At 39.8% G+C, this 27939-nt stretch overlaps 1 protein-coding gene across 1 annotated transcript; it reads right to left on the bottom strand.

Moving 5' to 3' along the window:
• LOC131160109 (uncharacterized) lies at window positions 1-27939 on the bottom strand. The gene is made up of 3 exons (XM_058115452.1): window positions 27903-27939; window positions 26235-27322; window positions 1-288 (listed from the first exon to the last, which is right to left on the bottom strand). Exons 2-3 carry the CDS (start codon window positions 27319-27321, stop codon window positions 251-253), a joined length of 1125 nt encoding a protein of 374 aa, XP_057971435.1. The 5' UTR covers window position 27322; window positions 27903-27939; the 3' UTR covers window positions 1-250.

Here is a 27939-nt window from a genome sequence, read left to right on the forward strand (position 1 = left end):
TTTCTTAATATAAAATATCACATAATAAATAAAATGGTCAACCCGTACCCGTGGGTAGCGAGGAAACCTGTCAAACAAAGCGGAAAACCTAGCAGCAGTAAACATTAAATCTCAAACATCCAATCATAAAACATAATACTAGAGCATTCTACACATCTTCACATACATCAAAATATCTCTAGGGTCAAACACAAAATAACTCTGACGCTATTACAAAATCTTATTCTTCTCACAGGGTAATCTCACTAGCTCAACGGCGGCCCTGACCCGTCGGTCTCTCAGGGACTCCTGAAAAATTAATTAAGTTTGGGGGTGAGACACTTTTCAGTAAGGGAAAATAAACTAAATACAGCTGTGTGGCAACATGAATATTTAATGCATTTATACGTATATTATACATTTCATAATTCTATAAACATCATCATATCGTACTGGATAAACATATATTTTCACATCTGTTAATAAATCATAACATACATAAAATCATCTGTTATAACTGTAGTGCTGAAAACAAACTCAGGATGAATAGTTAGCTAGTATCATGTATTACACCCACATGACGGGTTGTGCAGCCCAAAGGCGGGACCCAACAATGGCTGGCCGACCACTGCTGAATCAAATATGTCTGTAAGTACGATGAGCCCGCCACACCCTGGTCCGAATTGCTAGGTGGACGTCCACACTCTACTGAAAGCCACATCGACTATCCATCTCCCATCCCCTCGTGGGACGGTAGCACTAATAAGGCCTCGTGCCAAAATTAACCCATAGCTACGGTACCGAGCTCCTAGTCTGAACTAAACTAACATCCTGGTTGTGAAAACATATAATACATGATCATACGTAACATCATTACGGCCTCGTGCCGAAAACATAAATACATGGCCTCGCACTAATAACATAAATACGGCCTCTTGCCGATAACATAAATACGGCCTCGTGCTGATAACATAAATACATGGCCTCGCGTCAATAACATAAATATGGCCTTGTGCCGATAACATAAATACGGCCTCGTGCCGATAACATAAATACAGCCTCGTGCCGATAACATAAATACATGGCCTTGCGCCAATAACATAAATACGGCCTCGTGCCGATAATATAAATATATGGCCTCACGCCAAAATTGTTTCAGGTATATATATTCTGAAAATACATCATTTATCACATAATCGTCAAAACCATCACAATATAACTCATATTTTCATAATACCTGAAATCATGCTTTGTTCGTAAAATCTTTCACATCATAATACATTTCACACAAAATAATATTCATGCCACACATATGCTGTTAAAAGTCATACTTCATATTCTAAGATCGTGAATTACTTACATCTCATATATACATATACATTTTAATCATCATAGCAGTATTTTCCCAATCGTACATTTTATTCGTAATACACAATATAACATATGTTTTTCTGAAAATAAATTTACACATAATCAATAATAATTTGTATGAAAAATTACTGCTTTAGTTTATTCCCTTACCTGCCTACTGAGAAATTCCTTAGGACCCAAAATTTCACGCCCTTGGCGCCCGAAATTTAGTTCCTGCAATTTACATTTTTCTCAGATTAATTAATCTATTTCTCCAAAATAATACTCATCTAGCCTTCCCTAAGCTCCATATACCTCAAATTAATATTTAAACTATTATTTAATATCCCCACTTAATTTTCTGAATTTTACCTGCGGGTCCCAAAATTACACCCGTGGAGCTCACCCGGGTCCTAAATTTCAGAAATCCTACTTCAGTCCTAGATGCTTAATATTTTAGCATTTATAAATTAATGCTAATTAATTAAAAATAAGCCCCTTAATAATCGCCGCACCCTAAATTTGGGGTTTTGGCCCGACACCCCCACGAGAATTCCGTCCCACTAAACTTGTAGAGAATCATCCTTAGATTCTCGTGGTGGTGTCCGTTCATCAATTAGGCTTATATTTTGTAAGAAATTAAAGAAAAAGGGGAAAATGGCTTATCCCAGGGAATATGCCTACCCGCTCCTACCACCGATCCGCTCTAGTAGAAATGACGGCAGCGGCGAATGGAGTCCAGTTGTATCTTCGGATTTTCGGTCGGGCGAAAATCTGCCACGAAATTGAGGAGAGAGGGAGAGAGAACGTGAGGAGAGAGAGAGAGAGTTTATAAAGTTGCAGAGAAGAAAAGAAAAGAAAAGAAAAGAAGAAGAAGAATAGTAATAATATATATATATATATATATATATATATATATATATATATATATAAGTTTGAATCTCCTGAAGCTTCAACAAGCTTCAGGAGGATAAATATAATAATAATAATAATAATAATAATAATAATAATAATATTTAATTAATTAATTTTTTTCTTTTTTTTTAAATTCGTTTAATTAATTAATATATTTTTTTCATTTATTTATTTTTATTTTTATTTTAATTTTAATTTATTTTATTTATTTTATTTATTTTTATTTTTTTTTGGAATCATTCTATTAATCTTTTATATCTCTTTTTGGGGTTTTTACAGTTACAGTTAACCTGCCCTGTCTGAAGGGTAAGTCGTTGGCTGGGGTCCGACAGATTTTTGGGTATCGAACCTAGGGTTGATTTTTGGTTGATTTGGGATGTGTATTATGGATAAAGTAAACTTTGGTATTGTATTAAATAATATAAAGGCATGTACATGGTTTTATGATTTCTTGCTGCATAGGCTTTCGTGTTATGTGTCTGAGGAATTCCTGGTACCCACGGGTAGAGATGGATTATGATCTACTTGGTTTATTATATTAGTTTTTTTATTATAAAAAAAAATGCATGGAAATTAAGTAGGTTGTTACAAATACTGTTATTATTGAGTAGTTAGATCACTTGTGAAAACCATAGTAAAAATTGATTAAACTTTTGTATAAGATTTTTAAATACCCAATTCACCCTCCTCTTGGGATCACACCTCAACTCATAGAAGCGCGAGCCAAGAGGCCGAGGGAGAGCGTGAGGCCCACCGTAGCTCACCTCAGCGTCTCTAGAATGGCCACCGTCCGGTTGTTCGAGTGCCGTGAGGCACTGAGGGAGATGGCGAGCTTTAGCTAGGCAGACAGACAACTAGGCAAAGGCGTTGGAAGATAGAATTGGCGACTTGGCATGCGGCGTGTTGGGTAGACGGCTAGACGGGCAAGGGCGCACGACGTGCTGGGCAGACGACCAGATGGGCAAGGGCGCACGACAGTGGAGTGTAGCAAAAGTGGAAATGTGAAATAATGGATAGGCTCATAGGCAGGCGGCGAGATAGCAAATTAGCAATTAGGTTTTTATGTGCAAAGGATGTTTATATAGCAGGGCCAGGCATATAAATGGGTCACCCGGCAAGTGGCCCGACCCAAACCCGGGTTAACCCATATATAAATGGGTCGATTATATGTTAACCCACTTATAAACGGGTAGACTTGTATAAAACTCGAACCTGTTTTAAACAGGCGAATCACGAGTCATCCATTGAGATTTGACCCATTTTTCCACCCCTAAACCTGACCCACTCGTACCTATACCATGACTGACCAATCTATGAATAATATTCATAAACCCAAATGTAGAGACTTGGAAAATAATATTAATAAAATAATTATGGAAAAAGAGAGAAAATGGTTTGGTGTAGACCAAACTATCGACGATTTGGTGGGGGCGCAGAAAATCATCTATGATTTATTGTAATTGCAATCGAGTAACGGTAACAAGATGAAAAACAGAAGGGTTAAAAGCTAAACCATCGACAGTTTCACCGTCGACTGTTTCGTCTTGTAGTAGCTTATATGTAAGGTCCTGCAGCTCATTTTCGTCTTGTAGTAGCTTATATGTAAGGTCTTGCAGCTTATTTTATTAAAGGAAAATTAAATCTCACTCTTTATAAGAACCCGAACCGTGAGATGTGGGTTTATATTGTAAAAGAGTGGTAAAAATGGAAATTTTGCAGACTTCGTCGACGAGGCCATAATTCGTCGACGAAGGTAGAAGACTTTTCGTCAACGAAATTCAAAGGTTCGTCGACGAAGAAAAGCCGAGAGGCTGAAATTGGAAATATTGGGATTCGTCGACGAATTCTCTGATTCCTCAATGAAATCCTTGACTTTTCGTCGACGAAGCTACCATTTCGTCAACGAAATCCCTCGGGTCAAAGGTCTATAAAAGGATCTTTTGGGTTACTTCTTGGCTAAGTTATGGATTATCTCTCTCTCTCTCTCTCTCTCTAAGATTCGAAGCTCTCTCTTTCTCTCTTTGATTGCTTCGCCGTTTGTCCCCGGAATTGCAAATCCAAAGTTACTGCAAGGATCAGTGAAGGATTCTCTACATTTCTAGCAAATTGGAATCTCGTTTCAGAGGATTTCGGGTTTCGAGCTAAAATTGAGGTAAGGCCTGATTTTCATTTCTGATTCAGTATATGTGTAGTAGTACGGTTTGTAAGTATGTTATGTACTGTGGTTTGCAGGTTTTGGAATCTCGGTTCGTAGTTTTGAGGACTGTAGAGTTCGTAATTGGAATTCAGGTTAAGGTAAGGGGATTTTGTTTATATCAGTCCATTTTTGAAATCAGGATCGGTAAGCCTGTAGGCTATGATCGTATGTATGTTTTGACTACTTATTTGGAAAAATTTATTGGGTAAAAATGCGGGATTTTTGGGTTACAGTTTTCGAGAAAATTGGGGATTTCGGGTATCATCTCTACTTTGTTTGGAAAACCGTTCGTCTTGTTTAAACTGTATTATTGAGGTGACTGTAATCCATATTTGCATAAATTGTATACTTGAAATTGTAAATGATATGATTTGCCGTAAACCAAATAAGTGTGGTATGTATGGATGTATGAAATTGTTCCAGGTATTTGTGAAATAGCTATGTGGCGGCTTATTATCGTACGCTGAAATGTATAGGAAATTGAGTTCTAAAATGATTCCAGGTTTTGTGAAATCGGCTAGTGGCGGCTAATTACTGTACGCCGAAATAGCTATGTGGCGGCTAATTACCGTACATTGCGCCACATACCGGTTAACTACCGTGGGCGAGAGTGGCGAGCTCTATATCCGGGGTGTGAGATATCGCCAGTATGTTTCGGCTAGTCACCGGTGGATGTGATCTACACCGTATGTAGCAATGGATTCATAGTGGGCCTAGGTCTTTGCAGCGTAGTTTGACACGTGGCAATGTAATCGGGGTGAGACTAGGTGACCTTGTGTAGTTGCGTATGTAGCAATGGATTCACTATTGGGCCTGAGTCGTAGATCTTTGTAGTTGCATGTGTAGAAATGTAATCATTGTGAGACTAGGTGACCTTGTGTAGTTGCGTATGAAGCAATGGATTCACTATTGGGCCTTGATCGTCGCAGCGTAGTTGCATAGGTAGCAATGTAATCGCTGTGAGATAAGGTGACCTTATGTAGTTGCATATGAAGCAATGGATTCACTATTGGGCCTTGATCGTCGCAGCGTAGTTGCGTAGGTAGCAATGTAATCGCTATGAGACGAGGTGACCTTATGTAGTTGCGAACTAGTGTGACGACACTAACCGTATGTATGTATGTATGTATGTATGTATGTATGTATGTATGTATTTGGGTATCGTATGAACTGGAATGGTTTTTGTCAAAATACTGGAACTGTATGGAAATGTATGGAATTGTTTTTGAAATTGTACGAATTGTTTCAACTGTATCGTATGCGTAGTGTTATGAAGTATGTAAAATGACACTGGTATGCCACACACTGATATAATCTGTTTTCTCCCTTACTGAGAGGTGTCTCACCCCGAATATATACAAATGTTTTTCAGGTCCTTCGGGTAGCCGAAACTAGCATCCTAGCGTCCAGAAGCGAGGGGTGTCATTTAGCTACTACTAGTGCCTGATAGGTACGAGTTTTTGGTAACCGGGTTGTCGTGATGGATTTTGTAGATGCCCATAGTATGTGTGGTATTCGTAGGGATGTATATCCTTGTATGGTATAGACTCTGGTATAATACTGGTTATGTATAAAAGACCATATTTTGCTGCGTATTTTGATGAGTATGGATGTTTGTATGTATGTATATAGGGCATTCGTTCACCCCACGGGGTCAGACCTTCTTTGTATGTAGTATCATGTATGTTTTTAATTGATACAGAGATAGGTTAGGTTACTAAACTCACCCCTGGGTCCCATTTCCGGGTTCGGGGCGTGACACTCTCTCTCTCTCCAAGGGCTACGACTAGCTCCCTCTCTCACCTCAATTTCTCGTCTAATTTTAGCCCAAATTAGCTGATAAATGTGATTTTGGGATTCCAGTGGCGATTCTCTGCAGTTTAACTAAAGTAGTTTCATGAATCGAGCATTTCAGACACCACTCCAAAACTAGGGTAAGGAAGTTGTTTTTCAAGTTTTGTTAATTATTGAAGGAGTATGGGTTTAGGAGTATTAAAATGGTAAATATGCCGGGGTTGAGCTGATTGAATTAGGATTTATGGATACAGGCTTTGTATGGGCGCCGTAGGCATAATATTGAATTCCCTGCAGGCAAAGTTCTAGGAATTTGGTAAGGGGATAGATTATGTCAGGTATTTTTAGAAAGTTTACCGGTTAAAATACAGCATTTGATTTATAAATTATATATATGAATTATCTAGATATTCAGATTTATGAGAATCATATTTATGTATTAATGTAAGTTTTTGGGAAAAATATGATGTTTGAACTAAGTAAACCCTGGAAACAGATTTAATATTATTTTTTAGAAAAATATAATCTTCCCAGATAGTTAGCATATTATAGAATAATACTCAAATTGTGTGGCATGAGTATAAATATTTCATTGCAGATATTAGCATGTCTGATTATTTTATGATTACACAAAACAAGCATGATTTGATAACGATTTTTTTAGAAAAACTATAAACACTACAGAAATTATGATATTTTCAATATATCATGATATTTTAGTTGGCCTAGATGCCGTGATATTTTAGCCGACCCAGTGTCGCGATATTTCAGTCGGCCCAATGTCGTGATTAGATATATATATATATATATATATATATATATATAACAATTGATTCAAAAATGTTAATATGACAGATTTTACACAAAAACATGAAACGAGTTATATTATAGTTATTTATGAAATGTACTATATGATAGCAAAACTCTAATGACTTAGTTTAGCTTCAGAGTACAGTATCGTATGTAGTGACCCAGAGAATTTATAATATTTAAATAATAAAATAAAAGGAGAAAAGGAAATTAAAAAGGGGGCAAAGCAGACCTTCGTCGACGATGCAACGTATTGGACTTGTTGACGAGGGTGTGTCTCGTCGACGAAAAAATACTGAGAGAGAGTTTTGGGGTGATTCTGAATTTCGCCGACAAGCAAGGAGTTCATCAACAAGTCTTCTTCTTGGCCTTGTCGACGAGATGACGTGGATCGTTGATGAAGCCCAGTGTATAAATAGGGTCAGCCTTCATTTTTTGGCCATTTCTGGTGCAAATACTCCTCTCTCTCTCTCTCTCTCTCTCTCTCTCTCTCCTCTTTACACCCCTTCTCCCTTCTCTCTAAAATCTCGGGCCAATCTTTTTCCGGTTCGACGATCTGAGGCCACTATGACATTCCTGGTGAAATTCTTTGAATATTTGCTGGAGTGGATCGTCGCTGGGGATAGTTTGAAATTCGTATCTGATTGTAGGTAAGGCCTTTTATTCGAAATTCGGTCTTTCCGTAGTTATAGGAAATGTTATTTACAGAAAAATACTGAAGTTTAGTTATGGGAGTTGTCACTTTCAGGGTATTGATTAGGAAACTCTATGAGTATTAGACCGGCTGTTTATAAGGGCTTTCTCAGTTGCCAGATAAAGGGATAAACTAAGCTAGTTGTTTTGTGAAAATTTACAGTGAAATTGTATAGCATTTGATTTTATGAAAATATATGTATATATAACATATATATAAGTATTATGTTGGGAAATACTGCTGAAAATGATAATATGTTCTGAATATATATATAAGATACACATTTGTGTGGCATGAGTAGAATTTATGGTGAATTACTATTTTTTGGGAATATGACAATGATATGGATATGATTTACCGACGTATAGGCCGTGCTATGGATATGATTTGCCGGCGTATGGGGTCATGCTATGGATATGATTTGTCGGCGTACGCGCTGTGCTATGGATATGATTTTTTGGCGTACGGGCCGTGCTATGGATATGATTTTCCGGTGTACGGGCCGTGTTATGAATATGATTTGTTGGCGTAGGAGCCGAGTTATGATAAAATATGAAATACCGGCGTACGGGTCGATGATTTTCATGATGTATATATATATATATATATATATATATATGCAAAAATGTTATGATGATATTGATTTGACAATGAATAGTATAAAGTATCCATGTATCACAGTTTCATTATATGTTATATGTTATTAGAACCTGGTTGGCTTGGTCTAGGCTAGCACTTGCACGATACCGTTGCTATGTATTCATGATCTTCACGATATTGTGTTAACGCTGTTGTACGGAGTAGCGTGAGGACGGATAGTCGATTTGGTTTTAAGAAGTTTGAGCACCCCTGGTGTGTGGACCAGGTCTGGTAGACCCATTGGACTTACAGACTGTACTTTTGACTTGGCAGTGGTCAGCCAACCATTGTCAGGTCCCGCCTTCGGGCCGCACAACCCAGTCATGTGGGGGTAATACATGACATTAGCCAGCTAACCTACCAAGGTTGCTTTCATATTATTATTATTATTATACAAGATGGATTATGTTATGAAATTCAGTATATTCTACCTTGTTATGATTATACATGTTTTCCCAGAAATTATATATATATATACGGTTTTATTGGTTATGCTTATGTATATGATTTTATGTATAACACTGTAATACTCATGTTGCCACACACTAGTATTAGTTTATTTCCCTTACTGACAGGTGTCTCACCCCAAAATTTTATAAACATTTCAGGAGGCCATAATAGGAGAGCGGATAAAGCTTTGCTGAGATAGTTTCTGCAAATCAGCCCTTTCTGAAGGGTAAGCTTTTTGGTTGATTCAGATGGATTTTGGTGGGAAATGACCCTAAGACTCTTTTAAGTGATTTATATATGTAAATACAGTTGATATAGTAACTATGGTATTGTGACGTATGTTATTGAATATGGTATTATGAGTTAATTATGATTTTATGTTTCCTGCTGCTTAGGCTTCCGTATTGTGTTTTGTTGTATCTCTGGTATCCGCGGGTTCAGGTTGATTATGATTGGCTAGATTTATTATATTGATTTTATTATCATGGAAAAAAAATTTATGGAAATTAAGCAGGTCGTTACAGTTTGGTATCAGAGCCTAGGTTGTTAGGTTCTATAGACTTTAGAGTGCAGTGAAAACGATACCAGAGTATAGGAAAATAATTTAAGGTTTGTTCTATAGTCTAGAGGCAGGACTTACGTTGTAGTTTCTGTGTTTTTCCTGGGGTGACGATTCCAGGAAAACCATAGTAAGCTATTGTTGGGTTGTGTTCTTAGAATGTGGGATTAGAGTTAGGAATGAGTTGAGGTAGTAAGGATGGGGAATTATGTTAGATGTGTAAGCTATAAGTATAGGGTTCCTAAGATGCATTTGTTGTTTTCAGGATAGATCTAGGAGGGGGTAGTGCACATGTGAGCGGCAGTGATGGAGTAGGGCCCTTGAGTGCAACTGGGACTGACTCTGACCCGGTATTACGTAGCGTGGTTCAGCAGGTTATGGATGAGATCGCTAGGAGCCCTAGGGAGCAGGGTGGTCCGTCGGTTGGCCATGGATGCACTATCTAGAAGTTTACAAAGATAAATCCTCCAACATTTTCAGGAGGGGCCGATCCTTTAGCCACTGAGAATTTGATGTAGGAGATCGAGAAAGTCTTGGTCATGTTGCAGTGTACGGAGAAACTAAGGGTTCTCTTTGCCATCTATGAACTGACAGGGGAGGCCGAGAGGTGGTGGATGGTTGTGAGATTGCTGGAGCAGCAGAGGATGATGCCGATAGTCATGACTTGGGATCAGTTTAAAGAGTTATTCTTTGATAGATATTTCCCAGCTACTGTTAGGGAGGCTAAAGTGGAGGAGTTCCTGAGTCTGAAGTAAGGACAGTTATCAGTCCAGCAGTATGCAGCGCGTTTTATCGAACTCTCTCGCTTTGCTTCGTATATAGTACCTGATGAGGTGAAAAAGGCAAGGCAGTTTGAGAAAGGTTTGGGGAGAGGTATCTTCAAGTAGGTGGTGGCGCTGCAAATCCAGGACTTTGCTGAGTTAGTCGACAGGGCAACCTTGGCAAAGGTTGGTAAGCGTATGGATGCAGAGAAGCAGTGACAGAAGAAGAGATCTGCATCTTTGGGCTATCAACAGGGTCCTAAATAGAATCAGTGGGGGAGAGGAAACCATGGCAGAGGATAGAGACAGGAGACTGGAGGTCCCGAGGCTCAGGCAATACAGGGTCCTCTAGTCTGCTAGACTTATGGAAGGAGACACTAGGGAGAGTGCCAAGTCAGTGGAGTTCTCTACTACCGCTACAGTTGGCAGGGTTATATGGTGCGAGATTGCCCTACACCACCAGATGCAACTCCTACTCCCAGATTGTACCAGGGAGGATATCAGGCATCACATGGGGGCCAGTAGAGGAATATGGCTCCAGCAAGGGTGTTTACCCTGACACTGGGAGAGACTGAGACGGTAGGCGACGTGGTGACAAGTATGGTTATTATGTTTTCTTTGAAAGTTATTGCATTGTTTGATTCAGGAGAAACACACTCGTTTGTATCCTTGGAATGCGCTAGACTATGTGGGGTAGAAACACAGTTATTAGATAGTGAACTATTGGTATCTACATCAACTGGGTCTGCAGTGAGATGTAGTTGGGTGCTTCGGGGTTGTTCAGTTGATATATAGGGGAAAATCTTGTCTGCCGATTTAATAGTGCTGGATATGCACGAGTTCGATGTGATCTTCTGCATGGATTGGCTAGCAGTTAATTTTGCCAGCATAGAGTGTCATTCATAAGGAGTGATATTCAGACCTTCAGGACGAGCAGAATTTAGGTTCGTAGGGTCGCGAGTGCAATCTTTTCCTCAGCTAGTTTTTGCTATCTTGGCCAGGAGACTATTGCCGAGTGGTTGTCAAGAGTTTGTGGCAGTTGTGAAGGAAATGTTAGAGAATGAATTAAAACTTGCTAGCATGCATGTAGTAAAAGAGTTTACAGATGTTTTTCCAGAGGAGTTACCAGGCTTGCCACCTGATCGTGAGGTAGATTTTCCTATCGATCTACTTCCAGGTACAACGCCGATTTCCAAAGTACCTGATCGAATGGCGCCAATGGAATTGGCAAAATTGAAAGATCAGTTGCAAGATCTGCTTGATAAAGGCTTCATACGACCTAGTGTATCTTTGTGGGGAGCTCCAGTTCTATTTGTGAAGAAGAAAGATGAGTCTATAAGGATGTGTATAGATTATAGAGAGATTAATAAAGTGACAATCAAGAACAAGTATCCTCTACACCGTATAGATGACTTGTTTGATCAACTCCAAGGTACGCGGGTGTATTCGAAGATTGACCTCAGATCAAGCTATCATCAGGTGAAAGTGAAAGCAAAAGACATCTCGAAGATGACCTTCAAGACCAGGTATGGACATTACGAGTTCCTTGTTATGCCATTTGGTCAGATGAATGCTCCTGCTATATTTATGGATTTGATGAATAAGATTTTTCATCCACGTTTAGACCAGTTTGTTGTTGTTTTTATTGATGATTACTGGTCTATTCGAGGGGCTATAACGAGTATGAGGCATATTTGAGGTAGGTTCTGCAGATGCTATGAGAAAATAAGTTGTACGCTAAGTTCAATAAATGTGATTTTTGGCTTGAGAAGGTCGTGTTTTTGGGGCATGTTGTTTCTGGAGATGGTATTTCTGTGGATCCCAGTAAGATTGAGGCGGTAGTGAATTGGGTTAAACTGAGGAACATCCAGGAGATCAGGAGTTTCTTGAGGTTAGTTGGGTATTACCGTCGTTTCTTTGAGGGATTCTCAGCATTATCAGGGCCCCTGACACAACTGACTAGGAAGAATGTCAGATTTGAGTGGGACGACAGTTGTGAGCAAAGTTTCCAGGAATTGAAGTAGAGATTAGTCACAGCACCAGTATTGGTCGTCCCATTAGGGGGTGAGGATTATGTCATTTACAGTGATGTGTCTTTGAAAGGACTGAACTGTGTATTGACGCAGTATGGCAGGGTAGTGGCATATGCTTCTAGACAGTTGAAAGAATATGAAAAGAACTACCCTACTCACGATCTTGAATTGGTTGTAGTAGTACACCCATTGAAGATTTGGAGGCATTACCTATATGACGAGCAGTGTGAGATCTTTTTCGACCACAAGAGTTTAAAGTACTTTTTAACGCAGAAGGAACTAAACATAAGGCAGAGAAGGTGGTTGGAGCATATAAAGGATTTCGATTGTACCATTAGTTATCACCCAGGGAAAGCAAACGTGGTAACTGACGCGTTAAGTATGAAATTAAGGGAATCAATTTTGATGGCTATGGAGATCCAGCATCCGATCATGATGGATCTAGAGAGACTTGGCATCGAATTAGTTGAGAGTGGTTCTCAGGCTTACATTGTTAGTTTAGTAGTGCAACCTACTCTGCAGGTAAAAATTAAAGCTACTCAGAAAGAAGACCCAAAATTAGCAGAGATGATGGATAGAGTGCAAAGTGGTCAGGGGGAGGAATTTAATGTTGTAGACAACGTAGCTTTGCGGTTCCATTCCAGATTATACGTTCTTGCCGATATTGAGATCAGAAAGACTATTTTAGAGGAAGCTCACAAATATTTGTATACAGTCCATCCCGGCAGTACAAAGATGTATAAGGATCTGCGGGAGTCGTACTGGTGGAGTGGTATGAAGAAAGAAATTGCCAAGTATGTAGCCCAGTGTTTGACGTGCTAGCAGGTAAAAGCTGAGCAACAGAGGCTGACAGGGCAGTTGCAGCCATTATTTATCCTAAAGTGGAAATGGGATCATATATATATATATATATATATATATATATATATATATATTGATTTTGTCTCAGGACTGCCGTCAGCATTGCATGGCCATAATGCGATTTGAGTGATAGTAGATCGTTTGACCAAGACCGCCCATTTCCTTCCTATCAAGATTAGCTACTCCTTGGACAGACTGGAAGAGATTTATATTTGAAAAATAGTCTGTTCCCACGGCATGCTAGTGTCTGTTGTGTCAGACCGGGACCAGCGTTTCACGTCACATTTTTGGAAGAGCTTGTAGGAGGCTCCAGGGTCTCAGTTGTCTTTCGGCACGACGTTCCATCATCAGTTAGATGAGCAGACTAAGAGGACAATTCAGATATTAGAAGATATGCTTCGAGTGTGCGTGCTAGATTTTGGGGGTACTTAGACTCAGTTCATGCCGCTGGTGGAATTTGCGTATAATAATAGTTATCAGGCCAGTATTGGTATGACACCATTTGATGCTCTATATGGTAGGAGATGTTGTTCTCCTTTATTTTGGGATGAAGTGGATGAGCGGCGAGTAGTGGGGCCAGAGCTTGTTCAGCAAGCGCGTGATAAGGTTCAGCTCATCGAAGAAAGATCAGTACAGCTCTGTGTCGACAGAAGAGCTATGCTGATAATTGCCTCAAGAATTTTGAATTTGATGTTGTTAATCATGTATTTCTGAAAATAGCTCCGTTAAAAGGGGTTATGCGATTTGGGAGGAAGGTAAAACTTAGCCCTAGGCTTATCAGTCCATTTGAGATCTTAGAGAAAATGTGGCCGGTGGCCTACAGTTTAGCTTTGCCACCTGTGTTATCCAGAATTCATGACGTATTCCACATATCTATGTTGAGGAAATACATCCCAAACCCTTCTCATATTATCAGTTATGGTGAATTAGAGTTCAGTGATTCACTGATGTATAAGGAAGTACCAGTACAAATTTTGGATAAGAAAGTGCAGGAGTTACGTAACAAGAAGATTCCTCTGGTAAAAGTTTTGTGGAGGAATCACACAGTGGAAGAGGCTTCTTGGGAGTCCCAAAAGGTTTAACTGGGTAAATGTAAGTAATTGGATAATATTTCTTTTGCAGGTACATGTAATAATTAGTAAGGGGTATTTTGGTTTTGGGAGAATTTTCTTTTGTATATGTAATCTTCCAGGACTCGGAATGTAACCACAGTATTCTTCCGTCATAAGTGAGGGTAAGTAATAAAATAAGTAGGTCGTTTTGTTTTAAGGAATGATGAGTTACATGAATAGTAAATTTCGATGACGAAATTTTATAAGGAGGAGAGAATGTAGTGACCCAGAGAATTTATAATATTTAAATAATAAAAGGAAGGGAGAAAAGGAAATTAAAAGGGGGCAAAGCAGACCTTCGTCGACAAGAAAATACCGAGAGAGGGTTTTGGGGTGATTCTGAATTTCATCGACGAGGAGAGAGTTTGTCCGACGAGTCATCTTCCTTGCCTCGTCGACGAGATGATGTGGCTCTTCGACGAAGCACAATGTATAAATAGGGCCAACCTTCATTTTTTTGGCCATTTCCGGCACAAATACTCCTCTTATTCTCTTCTCTACGCCCCTCCTCTCTTCTTTTTAAGATCTTAGGCCGATCTTTTGCCGGTTCGACGATCTGAGGCCACCACGACATTCCTGGTGAAGTTCTCTGCATATCTGCCGGAGCAGATCGTCGGTGGGGATAGTCTGAAATTCATCCTTGATTGTAGGTAAGACTTTTTATTCAAAATTTGGTCTTTCTGTAGTTATAAGAATGTTATTTACAAAGAAATACTAAAGTTTAGTTCTGAGAGTTGTCACTTTCAGGGTATTGATTAGGAAACTCTACGGGTGTTAGACCGACTGTTTATAGGGGCTTTCTCAGTTGCCAAGTAAGGGGATAAACTAAGCTAGCTGTTTTGTGAAAATTTATAGTGAAATTGTATAGCATTTGATTTCATGAAAATATTTGTATATATAACATATATATGAGTATTATGTTGGGAAATACTGCTGAAAATGATAATATGTTCTGAATATATATATGATATCCATTTGTGTGGCATGAGTAGAATTTATGGTGAATTACTGTATTCTGGGAATATGAAAAATGATATGGATATGATTTGCCGGCGTACGGGCCGTGCTATGGATATGATTTTCCGACATATGGGCTGTGCTATGGATATGATTTGCCGGCATACGAGTCATGCTATGGATATGATTTGCCGGTGTACGGGCCGTGCTATGGATATGATTTGCCGGCGTACGGGCCATGCTATAGGTATGATTTACCGGCATACGGGCTGAGCTATGGTAAAATATGAAATATCGGCGTATGGGCCGATGATTTTCATGATGTATATATATATATATGCACAAATGTTGTGATGATATTGATTTGGCAACGAATAGTATAAAGTATCCATGTATCACAGTTTCATTATATGCTATATGTTATCAAAACCTGGTTGACTTGGTCTAGGTTAGCACTTGCACGGTACTGCTGCTACGTGTTCGTGATCTTCATGATATTGTGTTAACGCTACTGTACGAAGTAGCGTGAGGACGGATTGTCGATGTGGTTTTAGGAAGTGTGAGCGCCTCTGGTGTACGGACCAGGTCTGGCAGACCCATCGGACTTACATACTGTACGTTTGACTTGGCAGTGGTCGGCCAACCATTGTCAGGTCCCACCTTTGGGCCACACAACCTAGTCATGTGGGGGTAATACATGACATTAGCCTGCTAACCTACCAGGGTTGTTTTTGTATCATTATTATATGAGATGAATTATGTTATGAAATTCAGTATATTCTGCCTTGTTATGATTATACATGTTTTCCCAGAAATTTTATATATATATATATATATATATATATACGGTTTTATTGGTTATGCTTATGTATATGATTTTATGTATAACAGTGTAATACTCATGTTGCCACACACTAGTATTAGCTTATTTCTCTTACTGAGAGGTGTCTCACCCCAAAATTTCATAAACATTTTAGGAGCCCTTGATAGGAGAACGAATAAAGCTCCGCTGAGATAGTTTCTGCAAATTTGCCCTTTCTGAAGGGTAAGCTTTTTGGTAGGGTTGGATGGATTTTGGTGGGAAATGACCCTAGGACTCTTTTGGGTAGTTTATATATGTAAATACAGTGGATATAGTAACTCTGGTATTGTGACAGATGTTATTGAATATGGTATTATGAGTTAATTATGATTTTATGTTTCCTGTGGCTTTGGCTTTCGTATTGTGTTATGTTGTATCCTTGGTACCCATGGGTTCAGGTTGATTATGATTGACCAGATTTATTATATTGATTTTATTATCATGGAAAAAAAAAATTTATGGAAATTAAGCAGGTCGTTACACCGTAGCTATTAGTTCAGATTAGTGCCACCACACGTCTCAGATAAAGTGTTGGTGAATGGATAGTTGATTGAGCCCAGTGTAGAGTAGTGTGCACCCTTGACAATTTGAACCAGGTTTGGTAGGCCAATCATACTTACAAACGAGTCAGTTTTGGCTTAGCATGGTAGGCCAACCATTGTTAGGTCTCGCCTACGGACTGCACAACCTAATCATGTAGGGGTAATACATGATAACAACTAGCTATCCATCCAGGGGATAATTTCAATATTATAGAGATATAGCAGATGATTTACATGTATACAAAAATTTATTATGGCACATTATACTTATGTTGAAATATGATTTCTTCAGACTTATACAGAACGAATTTATCTGATTTATCAGATGCAGTTAATTATGTACAGCCTAGGTTGCTAGGTTCTGTAGACTTTAGTGCACAGCGGAAAACAATATCAGAGTATGGGAATTGATCTTGAAGATGACAGGAAATGGGTAGATTAGGTCTTTAGTGAGTCAATGTTGGAGGTTAAGATGAGAATTTAGGGTTTTGTCTCACAACCCGAAGGCAGGAACTTTGTACTAGTTTCTATGTTTTTCTTGGAATAACGATTTTAGGAAAACCATGGTAAACTATCGTCAGTTTTTTGTTTTTGAGTGGTAAGGTGAAATCTTAAATTGGGGATAAGACGTTAAGTTGATTGGTGGAAAAAAGATATTTTATGGTTCATAGTTGAATTAATGTACTAGTTATGTTATGAAGTTAGGATTCTAAGATTATGTTGTTCTATTTTCAGGATGGACCCTGGGAATGACAATAGGAATGCTGGTAGTGGTGATGGTGCAGGGCCTTCCAGTATGGGCGGCGGCGATTCTGATGCGGTATTGCACAGTGTCGCCCAACAAGTGATGGCAAAAATAGCACGAAATTCTAAAGAACAAGACTGCCCACCCGCTGATCAGGGCTGTACGATCAGATAGTTCACTCGTATGAACCCTCCAGTTTTCTCAGGGGGAGCCGACCTAGTTCTAGCGGGGAATTGGATTCAAGAAATTGAGAAAATACTTATAGTGTTGCACTGCAGTGATGAACAGAGAGTTCTCTATGCCATATTTAGATTGACCGATGAGGCTGAGCGGTGGTGGATAATTGTGAAATTATTGGAGGAGCAGAGACTAGTACCTGTAGCCATGACTTGGAGCCGGTTTAAGGAGATGTTCTTCGACCGATATTTCCTCACCACCACTAGAGAAGTTAAGGTGGAGGAATTCCTGAATTTGACCCAAGGACACCTGACAATTTAGCAATATGCGACAAAATTTGTTGAACTGTCCTGCTTTGCCCCGTACATAGTCCTAGATGAGGTAAAGAAGGCAAGAAAATTTTAAAGAGGCTTGAGGCAAAAAAATTATAAACAGGTGGTAGTTTTAAAGGAGCAGGATTTCTCAGAACTGGTAGATAAGGCCACCGTTGCAGAGACGAGCAGGCAGAGGGGTGCAGAGTCAGAGGAAGAGGCCCACACCTCCTGGATTTCAGGCGGGTACTAGCTGGGACCGGGGGAGAAGAGGCAGATACAGCGGGGGATAGAGAGAGGAGATGGGAAGTTGTGGGTTTCAAGGCGAGTAGACTTATCCTATTTGCCCTAGATATGGCAGGAGGCATGTGGGAGGATGTCGAGCAGGAATGAATGTTTGCTATTAGCATAGTAGACTGGGTCACATGGCACGAAGACTGTCATGCTCAGCTAAGCGATGCTCTCGCTCCCAGACAATTTTGGGGGAATATCTAGGCACCCTGAGGTGGCTAGTAAAGGAAAGCCGCGCAGATGCGGGTCTATGCACTGATCCCAGGAGATGTCGAGGCGACCAGCGATGTGGTGACAAGTATTATTACTATGCTTTCAATTAAAGGTATTGTTTTATTTGATTCAGAGGCCACACACTCTTTTGTATCTATGGGGTACATCAAGTTATGTGGTGGTAGAAACTCAGTTGTTAGATATCGAGTTATCAGTAGTCACACCGATAGGATCAGTAGTAAGGTGTTGAAGGGTACTTAAAGGGTATCCAATGGATATTCAGGGGAAAGTGCTACTAGTTGACCTCGTAGTGTTAGATTTGCATGAGTTTGATATGATTTTGGGAATGAACTGGCTAGCTGCTAATTATGTCAGCATCAATTGTTATCAGAAAGAGGTGATATTCAAACCTCCTAGAGAGCAGGAGTTCAAATTTATAGGGTCGCACGTGTGTTCCTTAAGACAGATAATGTCAGCTATTCAAGCAAGGAGACTACTCCTGGATGGATGTCAGGGGTACATAACTTGTGTGAAGGAAATGCTAGAGAAAGAATTGAAACTTACCAATATTCCAGTAGTGAATGAATTTTTAGATGCCTTTCTAGAGAAGCTACCTAGATTATCTCCTGACCGTGAGATTGAATTTACCGTCGATTTGCTTCCAAGGATGTCATCGATTTCTAAAGCACCCTACAAAATGGCTCCAGCATAGTTAAGAGAGTTAAAAGAACAGTTGTAAGAATTATTGGATAAAAGATTTATCAAACCTAGTGTATTGCCCTAGGGAGCGCCAGTTCTATTCATAAAGAAGAAATATGGGACGATGAAGATGTGCATCAACTATAGAGAGATAATTAAGGTGACAGTTAAGAACAAGTATCCTCTTCCCCGTATTGATGACTTGTTCGATCAGTCTCAGGGAACACGAGTCTATTCTAAGATTGATCTTCGCTCTAGGTACCATCAAGTGAGGGTCAAGGCAGAGGATGTTCCAAAGACAGCGTTTCGAACTCGGTATGACCACTATGAGTTTCTGGTTATGCCATTCATACTGACAAATGCTCTTGCTGCATTCATGGACCTTATGAACAGAGTTTTCCATCAATACTTGGACAAGTTTATAGTGGTTTTCATTGATGATATATTGGTTTATTCGAGGAGTTCTGAGGAGCATGAGACACATTTGAGACTAGTATTTCAGGTACTTAGAGAAGGGAAACTGTATGCCAAATTCAAGAAGTGTGAATTTTGGTTGGAACAAGTTACATTCCTCGGGCATGTGATATACGGGGATGCTATCTTTATAGATCCAAGCAAGATAGAAATGGTGGTGAATTGGGCGAAACAGATAAATGTTCAAGAGATCAGAAGTTTCATGGGATTGCTGGGATATTATCGCCAGTTCGTAGAGGGATTTTCTAGGCTATCAGGGCCTTTGACATGGCTAACAAAGAAGAATGTCAAGTTTGAATGGAATGACGATTGTGAGCAAAACTTCCAGGAATTGAAGCAACGACTCATCACTGCACTGGTTTTGACTATTCCATCAGGAGATGGTGGATTCGTAATCTACAGTGATGCATCTTAGAAGGGGCTCAGATGTGTGCTAATGCAACAGGGGAAAGTTGTAGCCTATGCTTCTCGTCAACTTAAAGAGTACGAGAAGAACTACCCTACGCATGATTTAGAATTGGTTATAGTGGTGTACACATTAAAGATTTGGAGGCATTATCTGTATGTTGGAAAGTGTGAAATATTTACAGATCATAAGAGTTTAAAGTATTTCTTCACACAGAAGGAGTTGAATATGAGGTAGAGGAGGTGGCTGGAATTGATTAAAGATTACGATTTTACCATGAGTTATGACCTAGGGAAGGCTAATGTGGTAGCTGATGCGTTGAGCCGTAAATCAGAGTGCGCATCCGTATCAACAATAGTAACTGCACCTCATATCAGGATGAATTTAAAAAGACTTGGTATAGAGCTGGTAAAGGGTAATCACCAAGCATTAATTGCTCATCTGGTACTTTAGCCGACTCCGCTGGAGAGAATTAAGATTGTGTAGATGTAAGACGCAGAATTGGTAAAGATCATAGATAGAGTGCAAAGTGGATAGAGAGCTAATTTTAATATTTCAGATAATGAAGCTCTGAGGTTTCGTAGTAGGTTGTGTGTACCCGATGATGCCGGAATTAAAAAGACTATTTTGGAAGAGGCGCACCGCTCCTTATATACAATACATCCAGGAAGTACAAAAATGTACAGAGACTTGTGGATATCCTTCTGGTGAAGCAATATGAAGAGAGAATTTGCTGAATACATAGTGCAGTGTTTAACATGCTAGTAGGTGAAGGCTAAGCATCAGAGACCGGCGGGACCATTGCAACCACTTCAAATCCTCGAATGGAAGTGGAAGCATATTTTTATAGACTTTTATTTCAGGGTTACCACCAACACTTCATGGACAGGATGCCATATGGGTAGTCGTTGATAGATTGACAAAGATTGCCCATTTTCTTCCCATTAGAGTTAACTACTCCATGGGTAGATTGGCAGAGCTATATATACAGGAAATAGTCAGACTGCATGGAGTGCCTATGTCCATCGTTTCTAACTGAGATCCATGTTTCACATCTCAGTTCTAGAAAAGTTTACAGAGAGCTTTGGGATCCCAATTGACTTTTAGAACGACCTTTCATCCTCAGATCGATGGATAGATAGAGAAAACTATACAGATATTGAAGGATATGCTGCGTGCTTATGTGCTAGATTTTAGAGGCAGCTGGATTTAGTACCTACCACTAGTGGAGTTTGCTTATAATAATAACTACCAAGCCAATATTGGGATGGCCCTGTATGAGACATTGTATGGTTGGAGGTGTCGATCTCCACTATATTAGGATGAAATTGGTGAAAAGCAGATATTGGGGCCAGAGATGGTACAACGGGCTTCTGATAAAATCAAGCTTATTCAGGAAAAAATTAAAATAGCTCAGAGCCAACAAAAAAGCTATGTAGATACCTGTCGACGAGCGTTGGAATTTGATGTAGGTGATAATGTGTTTTTGAAAATTGCACCAATGAAAGGGGTAATGAGATTTGGGAAGAAGGGAAAGCTAAGCCCTATGTACATTAGGTTGTTTGAGATATTGGTAAGAGTTGGCCCAGTTGCCTACAGGTTAACATTAACCCCAACACTATCCAGAATCCACAATGTATTTCATCATGTGTCCATGTTGAAGAAATACGTCCCAAATCCATCACACGTAATAAGTTATGAGGCACTGAAGATTGGTGATACCTTATCCTATGATGAAGTGTCAGTTCAACTCTTAGATTATAAAGAGCAGGAATTACGCACCAAGAAAATCCCACTAGTGAAAGTATTACGGAGGAACCATGCAGTTGAGGAAGCCTCGTGGGAGCTAGAGGAAGAACTGCGTTAGAAGTACCCGCATCTATTTAGTGGGATCCAACATTAGCTTGGAAAAGGTAATGGTTCAGGTAAGAATTCTTTGTATGTAAGTAAATTTTTGTGCAAGTTAATTAGTGGAATGTAATATTTTTTGGTTTTGATGGTTTTTGGGAGAGTTTTGATTTTATTATTGTAATCTCCCAGAACCGTAAATGTAACCACGCTATTCCTCTGCCATAAGTGAGGGCGATTAATAAATTTTTGATGGTTTTGTTTTAAGTAAGGACAATAGTATTGGATAGAAAATTTCGAGGACGGAATTTTTATAAGGAGGGGAGGATGTAGATACCTGGAAAATAATATTAATAAAATAATTATGGAAAAAGAGGGAAAATGGTTTGGTGTAGACCAAATTATTGACGGTTTGGTGTGGGCGCAGAAAACCGTCGATGGTTTTGTGTAACCGTGACCCAGTAATGGTAAAACGGTGAAAAAAAGAAGGGTTAAAAACCAAACTATCAACGGTTTCGTCTGGCAGTAGCTTATATGTAAGGTGTTGCAGCTCACTTTCTTAAAGGAAAATTAAATCTCACTCACTCACTCACTCTCTCTCTCTCCAAGGGCTGCGGCTAGCTCCCTCTCTCACCTTGATTTCTCATCTAATTTTAGCCCAAATCAACTAATAAACGTGATTTCGGGATCCCGACGATGATTCTTCGCAATTTAACCGAAGTAGTTTCATGAATCGGGCATTTTAGGCACCACTCCAAAACTAGGGGTAAGGAAACTATTTTTCAAGTTTTGTTAATTATTGAAGGAGAATGGGCTTAGGAGTATTAAAATGGTAAATATATTGGGGTTTAGCTGATTGAATTAGGATTTATGGATACAGACTTTGTGTGGGCGCCGCATGCATAGTATTGGATTCCCTGCATTCATAGTTCCAAGAATTAGGTAAGGGGATAGATTATGTTAGGTATTTTTAGAAAGTTCACCGGTTAAAATACAGTATTTGATTAATAAATTATATATATGAATTATCTGGATATTCAGACTTATAAGAACCATATTTATGTACTAATGTAATTTATTAGGGAAAATCAGATCTTTGAACTAAGTAAACCCTGTGAACAGATTTAATATTATTTTTCAGAAAAATATAATCTTCTAAGGCAGTTAGCATATTATAAAATAATACTCAAATTGTGTGGCATGAGTATAAATATTTCATTGCAGATATTAGCATGTCATATTATTTTATGATTACACAGAACAAGCATGATTTGATAACGATTTTTTTAGAAAAACTATAAACAATATAGAAATTATGATATTTTCAGTATATCGTGATATTTCAGCAAGATGTGATATTTCAGTTGGCCCAAATGCCGTGATATTTCAACCAGCCTAGGACTGTGATCAGATATATATATATATATATATATATATATATAATAGTTTATTCAGAAATGTGAAATAGTGGATAGGCTCATAGGCAGGCGGCGAGATAGCAAATTAGCAATTAGGTTTTTATGTGCAAGGGGTGTTTATATAGCAGGGCCAGACAAATAAACGGGTCACTCGGTAGGTGGCATCGACCCAAACCCAAGTTAACCCGTTTATAAATGGGTCAGTTCTGGGTTGACCTATTTATAAATGGGTCAACTTGTATAAAACTCGAACCTGTTTTAAACGAGCGGGTCATGAGTCACCCATCGAGTCTTGACCTATTTTTCCACCCCTAAACCTGACCCACTTGTACCCATACCATGACTAACCAATCTATGAATAATATTCATAAACCCAAATGTAGAGACCTAGAGAATAATATTAATAAAACAATTATGCAAAAAAAGGGAAAATGGTTTGGTGTAGACCAAACCGTCGACGGTTTAGTGGGGGCGTAGAAAACCGTCAATGATTTTGTGTAACCGCGACCGAGTAACAGTAAAACGATGAAAAACAGAAGGGTTAAAATCCAAATCGTCGACGGTTTCGAGGAAACCGCCGATAGTTATGTCTTTCAATAGCTTATATGTAAGGTCCTGCAGCTTATTTTCTTAAAGGAAAATTAAATCTCACTCTCTCTCTCTCTCTCTCTCTCTCCAAGGGCTGCGGCTAGCTCCCTCTCTTACCTCGATTTCTCTTCTAATTTTAGCCCAAATTAGCTGATAAATGTGATTTTTGGATCCCGACGGCGATTCTTCGCAGTTTAACCGGAGTAGTTTCATGAATCGGGCATTTCAGGCACCACTCCAAAACTAGGGTAAGGAAGCTGTTTTTCAAGTTTTTTTAATTATTGAAGGAGTATGGGCTTAGGAGTATTAAAATGGTAAATATGATGGGATTGAGCTAATTGAATTAGGATTCATGGATACATGCTTTGTGCGGGCACCGTAGGCATAATATATAATTCTCTGCAGGCAAAATTCTAGGAATTTGGTAAGGGGATAGATTATGTCAAGTATTTTTAGAAAGTTTACCGGTTAAAATACAACATTTGATTCAGAAACTATATATATGAATTATCTGGATATTCAAATTTATGAGAATCATATTTATGTATTAATGTAAGTTTTTGGGAAAAATCTGATGTTTGAATTGAGTAGATGTAACGACCCGAATTTAAAATGAAATTTAAATAATAAAGAAAGGGAAATGGAAACCGGAAGATGACATTGAACTTTGGAAGGAATAACAGAAAGGGGATCAGCAGGGCTTCGTCGATGCATACAGGGGATTCGTTGACGAAGGCTTAAGAAAATTTGTTGACGAAGACTGAATTTCGTCGAAAAAGAAATATCGAGAGGGGGGTATGAGCCGACTGAATTTCGTTGATGAAGGACTGAATTTCTTCGACGAAATTAATAAAGAATTCGTCGACGAAGGACGGGCTTGTCAACGAAATCCCCTATCTATATATACAAAACTCCGAATTTTTTTAACTTACCAACGAAGCTACCTCTTTTCTCTCTCTCTCTCCCCTTCAGTTTTCTCTCTCTCTCTCTCTCTCTTCGATTCCGGGCCAAATTTACTCCAGATCGACAATCCGAAGTCACCACGACGCTCCTGGGGAAGTTCTCTCCAAACCTGCTGGAGCGGATCGTTGGTGAAATCAAGTCAAGAATCATCCCTAAATTGAGATAAGACTTTTTAAGGCAAATTTGACTTTGTGGTAGTTATAGAAAATGTTGTACGTACGAAAATACTGAACTTTAATACTGGGAGTTTTCATTTTCAGGGGTATTGAGTTGAGAACCCTGCGGGTGCGAGGAAGATTTTCTTAAGGGCTTTTCAGGAATCAGGTAAGGGGATAAACTAAACTAGTTTTGTTTTGAGAAAATGCATGTATATATATATATAACATCTGATTTCAGGAAAAATAAATATTTATATATATATGTTTTATATTTGCAAAATACTGTGAAAATGATCGTATGTTGAAAATGTGAAAATCCGTTTGTGTGGCATGAGTAAAAACATTGTGAAATACTGTTTTCTAGGAATGTGGATGATATGGATTTTTATGATGGAAAACCGGCGTACAGGCCAAGATTTTTATATGTTTTCCCGGCGTACGGGCTAAGATTTTTATATGTTTTGTAGTGTACGGGCCGTGCTGTGTTGATGTGATTTGCCAGTGTATGAGTTGTGCTATGTTTTGCCGGTGTACGAGCCGTGCTATGTGACTGTGATTTGCCAGCGTACGGGCTGTGCTATGTTTTGCTGGCGTACGGGCCGTGCTATGTTAAAATGTGTAATACTGGCGTAGGGGCCGATGATTTTCATGATATATGTATTTGTGTAAAATGATATGATTAATTTGATAATTAATGATATAAGATATCCATGTATCACACTGGTGCTCCCCAGGGTGACACACTGGGCCGAATGAACCCCTTATCTAACAGCTCCTGCAACTGCTCTTTCAATTCTTTCAGCTCTGCCGGTGCCATTCTATACGGCGCCTTCGAAATCGGTGCTGTCCCCGGAACCAGATCAATAACGAACTCTACCTCACGATCAGGAGGTAGTCCCAGCAAATCCTCTGGAAATACATCAGGAAAATCTCTCACCACTGGGATATCCTCCACCCTCAATTCCCCTTCTGATACAGCCTTCACATAGGCTAAATATCCGTGACAACCTTCTGATAGCAATCTACACGCTTGAATAGCAGATAATAACTGAGGTGGGGTGCGCACACGTGATCCCACGAATCTGTACTCCTGTCCCTCTGGAGGTCTAAACACTACCACTCTCTGATGACAATCAATGCTAGCGTAGTGGGCAGCTAGCCAATCCATGCCCAAGATTACCTCAAACCCATGCATGTCTAAAATCACCAGATCAGCTAACAAATACCTCCCTAGAATATCCACTGGACAGTCCCTGAGTACCTTCCTACACACCCCTACGGTCCCAGTTGGCGTAGCAACAGACAAACTAATTTCTAACTGCTGAGGCTCAAACCCACACAATTTAACATAATCCCAGGCGATAAATGAATGCGTCGCCCCAGAATCAAACAAAACAGTAGCTTTAAATGACAGTATTGAAACAGTACCTGTCACCACATCTCCTGCCGCCTCAGCGTCGCCCGGTGTCAAAGCAAAAACTCTGGCTGGGGCCGTATTCCTCTGCTGGCCTCCTCGTGGTGCCTGGTAACCTCCTCGTGCAGGTCTAGGAACAATACCAATCTGTGTCGGACACTCCCTCATCATATGTCCTGGCTCCCCGCACCTGTAGCAGACACCTCGCCCAGCACGACACTCTCCCAGGTGTCTCTTCCCGCAAGAAGGGCAAGCGGCAGATGGCTGTACACCCTGGAAACCGCGATTCCCTGTCCTCTGTCTCCGGTCCCTATAATAGCCACCTTTCTTCCACGCAGCACGGTCAGCTCCCTGCTGGAAATCAGAAGGTATGGATCTCTTCTTCTGCCTCTGCTCCTCAGCCTCCAATCGCTCACCAATCTCTGCTATAGTGGCTCGGTCAACCAACTCGGTGAAGTCCTGCAACTTCAATATCGATACCTGCTTGTAAATTTCTCTCCTCAAGCCTCTTTCAAACTGTCGTACCTTCTTCGTCTCATCTGGAATAATGTACGGGGCGAAGCGAGATAGCTCGATGAACCTCGCCGCGTACTGCTGTACTGACAGCTGTCCCTGCTTCAGATTCAGGAACTCCGTAATCTTAGCCTCCCTGGAAGAGGCTGGAAAATACCTGTCGAAGAATATCTCTCTAAATCGCTCCCAAGTCATCTCTACAGGTATAGTCCTCTGCTGCTCTAACAATCTCACTGCTGACCACCATCTCTCGGCCTCTCCAATCAGTCTGTAGGTGGCAAACAGCACCTTCTGCTCCTCTGAACACTGCAGTACTGCAAATATTTTCTCCATCTCCTGCACCCAATTCTCAGCGACTGCAGGATCCGTTCCTCCTGAGAAAACTGGAGGATTCATCTTTATGAACTTCTCGATCGTACAACCGTGGCCTACAGACGGACCACCCTGTTCTCTCGAACTCCTGGCAATTTCTGCCATAACCTGCTGTGTTACGCTGCGTAAGACTGCATCTGAATCACTACCCGCAGCGCCTGAGGGTCCAGCACCCTCACTCCCACTGGCGTGGGCACTATTTCCACCATGGTCCATCCTGAAAGAATAAATAACTTAACTCAAAACCTTATTCTCTATACATATCACTCAGCTCATATGGTATATTTTCCTAATTAACTCGTCACTCTTGATCTTATTTCAAGGTTCAATCCTGCAACCTAGATACTCGACCCGACGATAGTTTACAATGAATTTCCTGAAATCGTCACCCCAGGAAAATCATACAAACCACCACGGAAGTCCTGCATCTAGACTACAAAACCAGACCTCAAATCCCCTTATCCTATACTCTGGTATTAATACTGCTGCACTCTAGAGTCTACAGAACCTAGTATCCTAGGCTCTGATACCAAATGAAACGTCCCTCAATTTCTTAACATAAAATATCATATAATAAATAAAATGGTCAACCCGAACCCGTGGGTAGCGGGGACACCTGTCAAACACAGCGGAAAACCTAGCAGCAGTAAACATAAAATCTCAAACATCCAATCATAAAACATAATACCAGAGCTTTCTATAACATTATGATACTGTACTACTATACATCCTCATACACATCAAAATATCTCTAGGGTCAAACACAAAATAATTCTAACCCTAGTACAAAATCTTACCCTCCTCACGGGGTAATCTCACTAATCTCAACGGCGG

Source organism: Malania oleifera, chromosome 7, assembly GCF_029873635.1.
Source record: "Malania oleifera isolate guangnan ecotype guangnan chromosome 7, ASM2987363v1, whole genome shotgun sequence".
NCBI classification, from domain to species: domain Eukaryota; kingdom Viridiplantae; phylum Streptophyta; class Magnoliopsida; order Santalales; family Ximeniaceae; genus Malania; species Malania oleifera.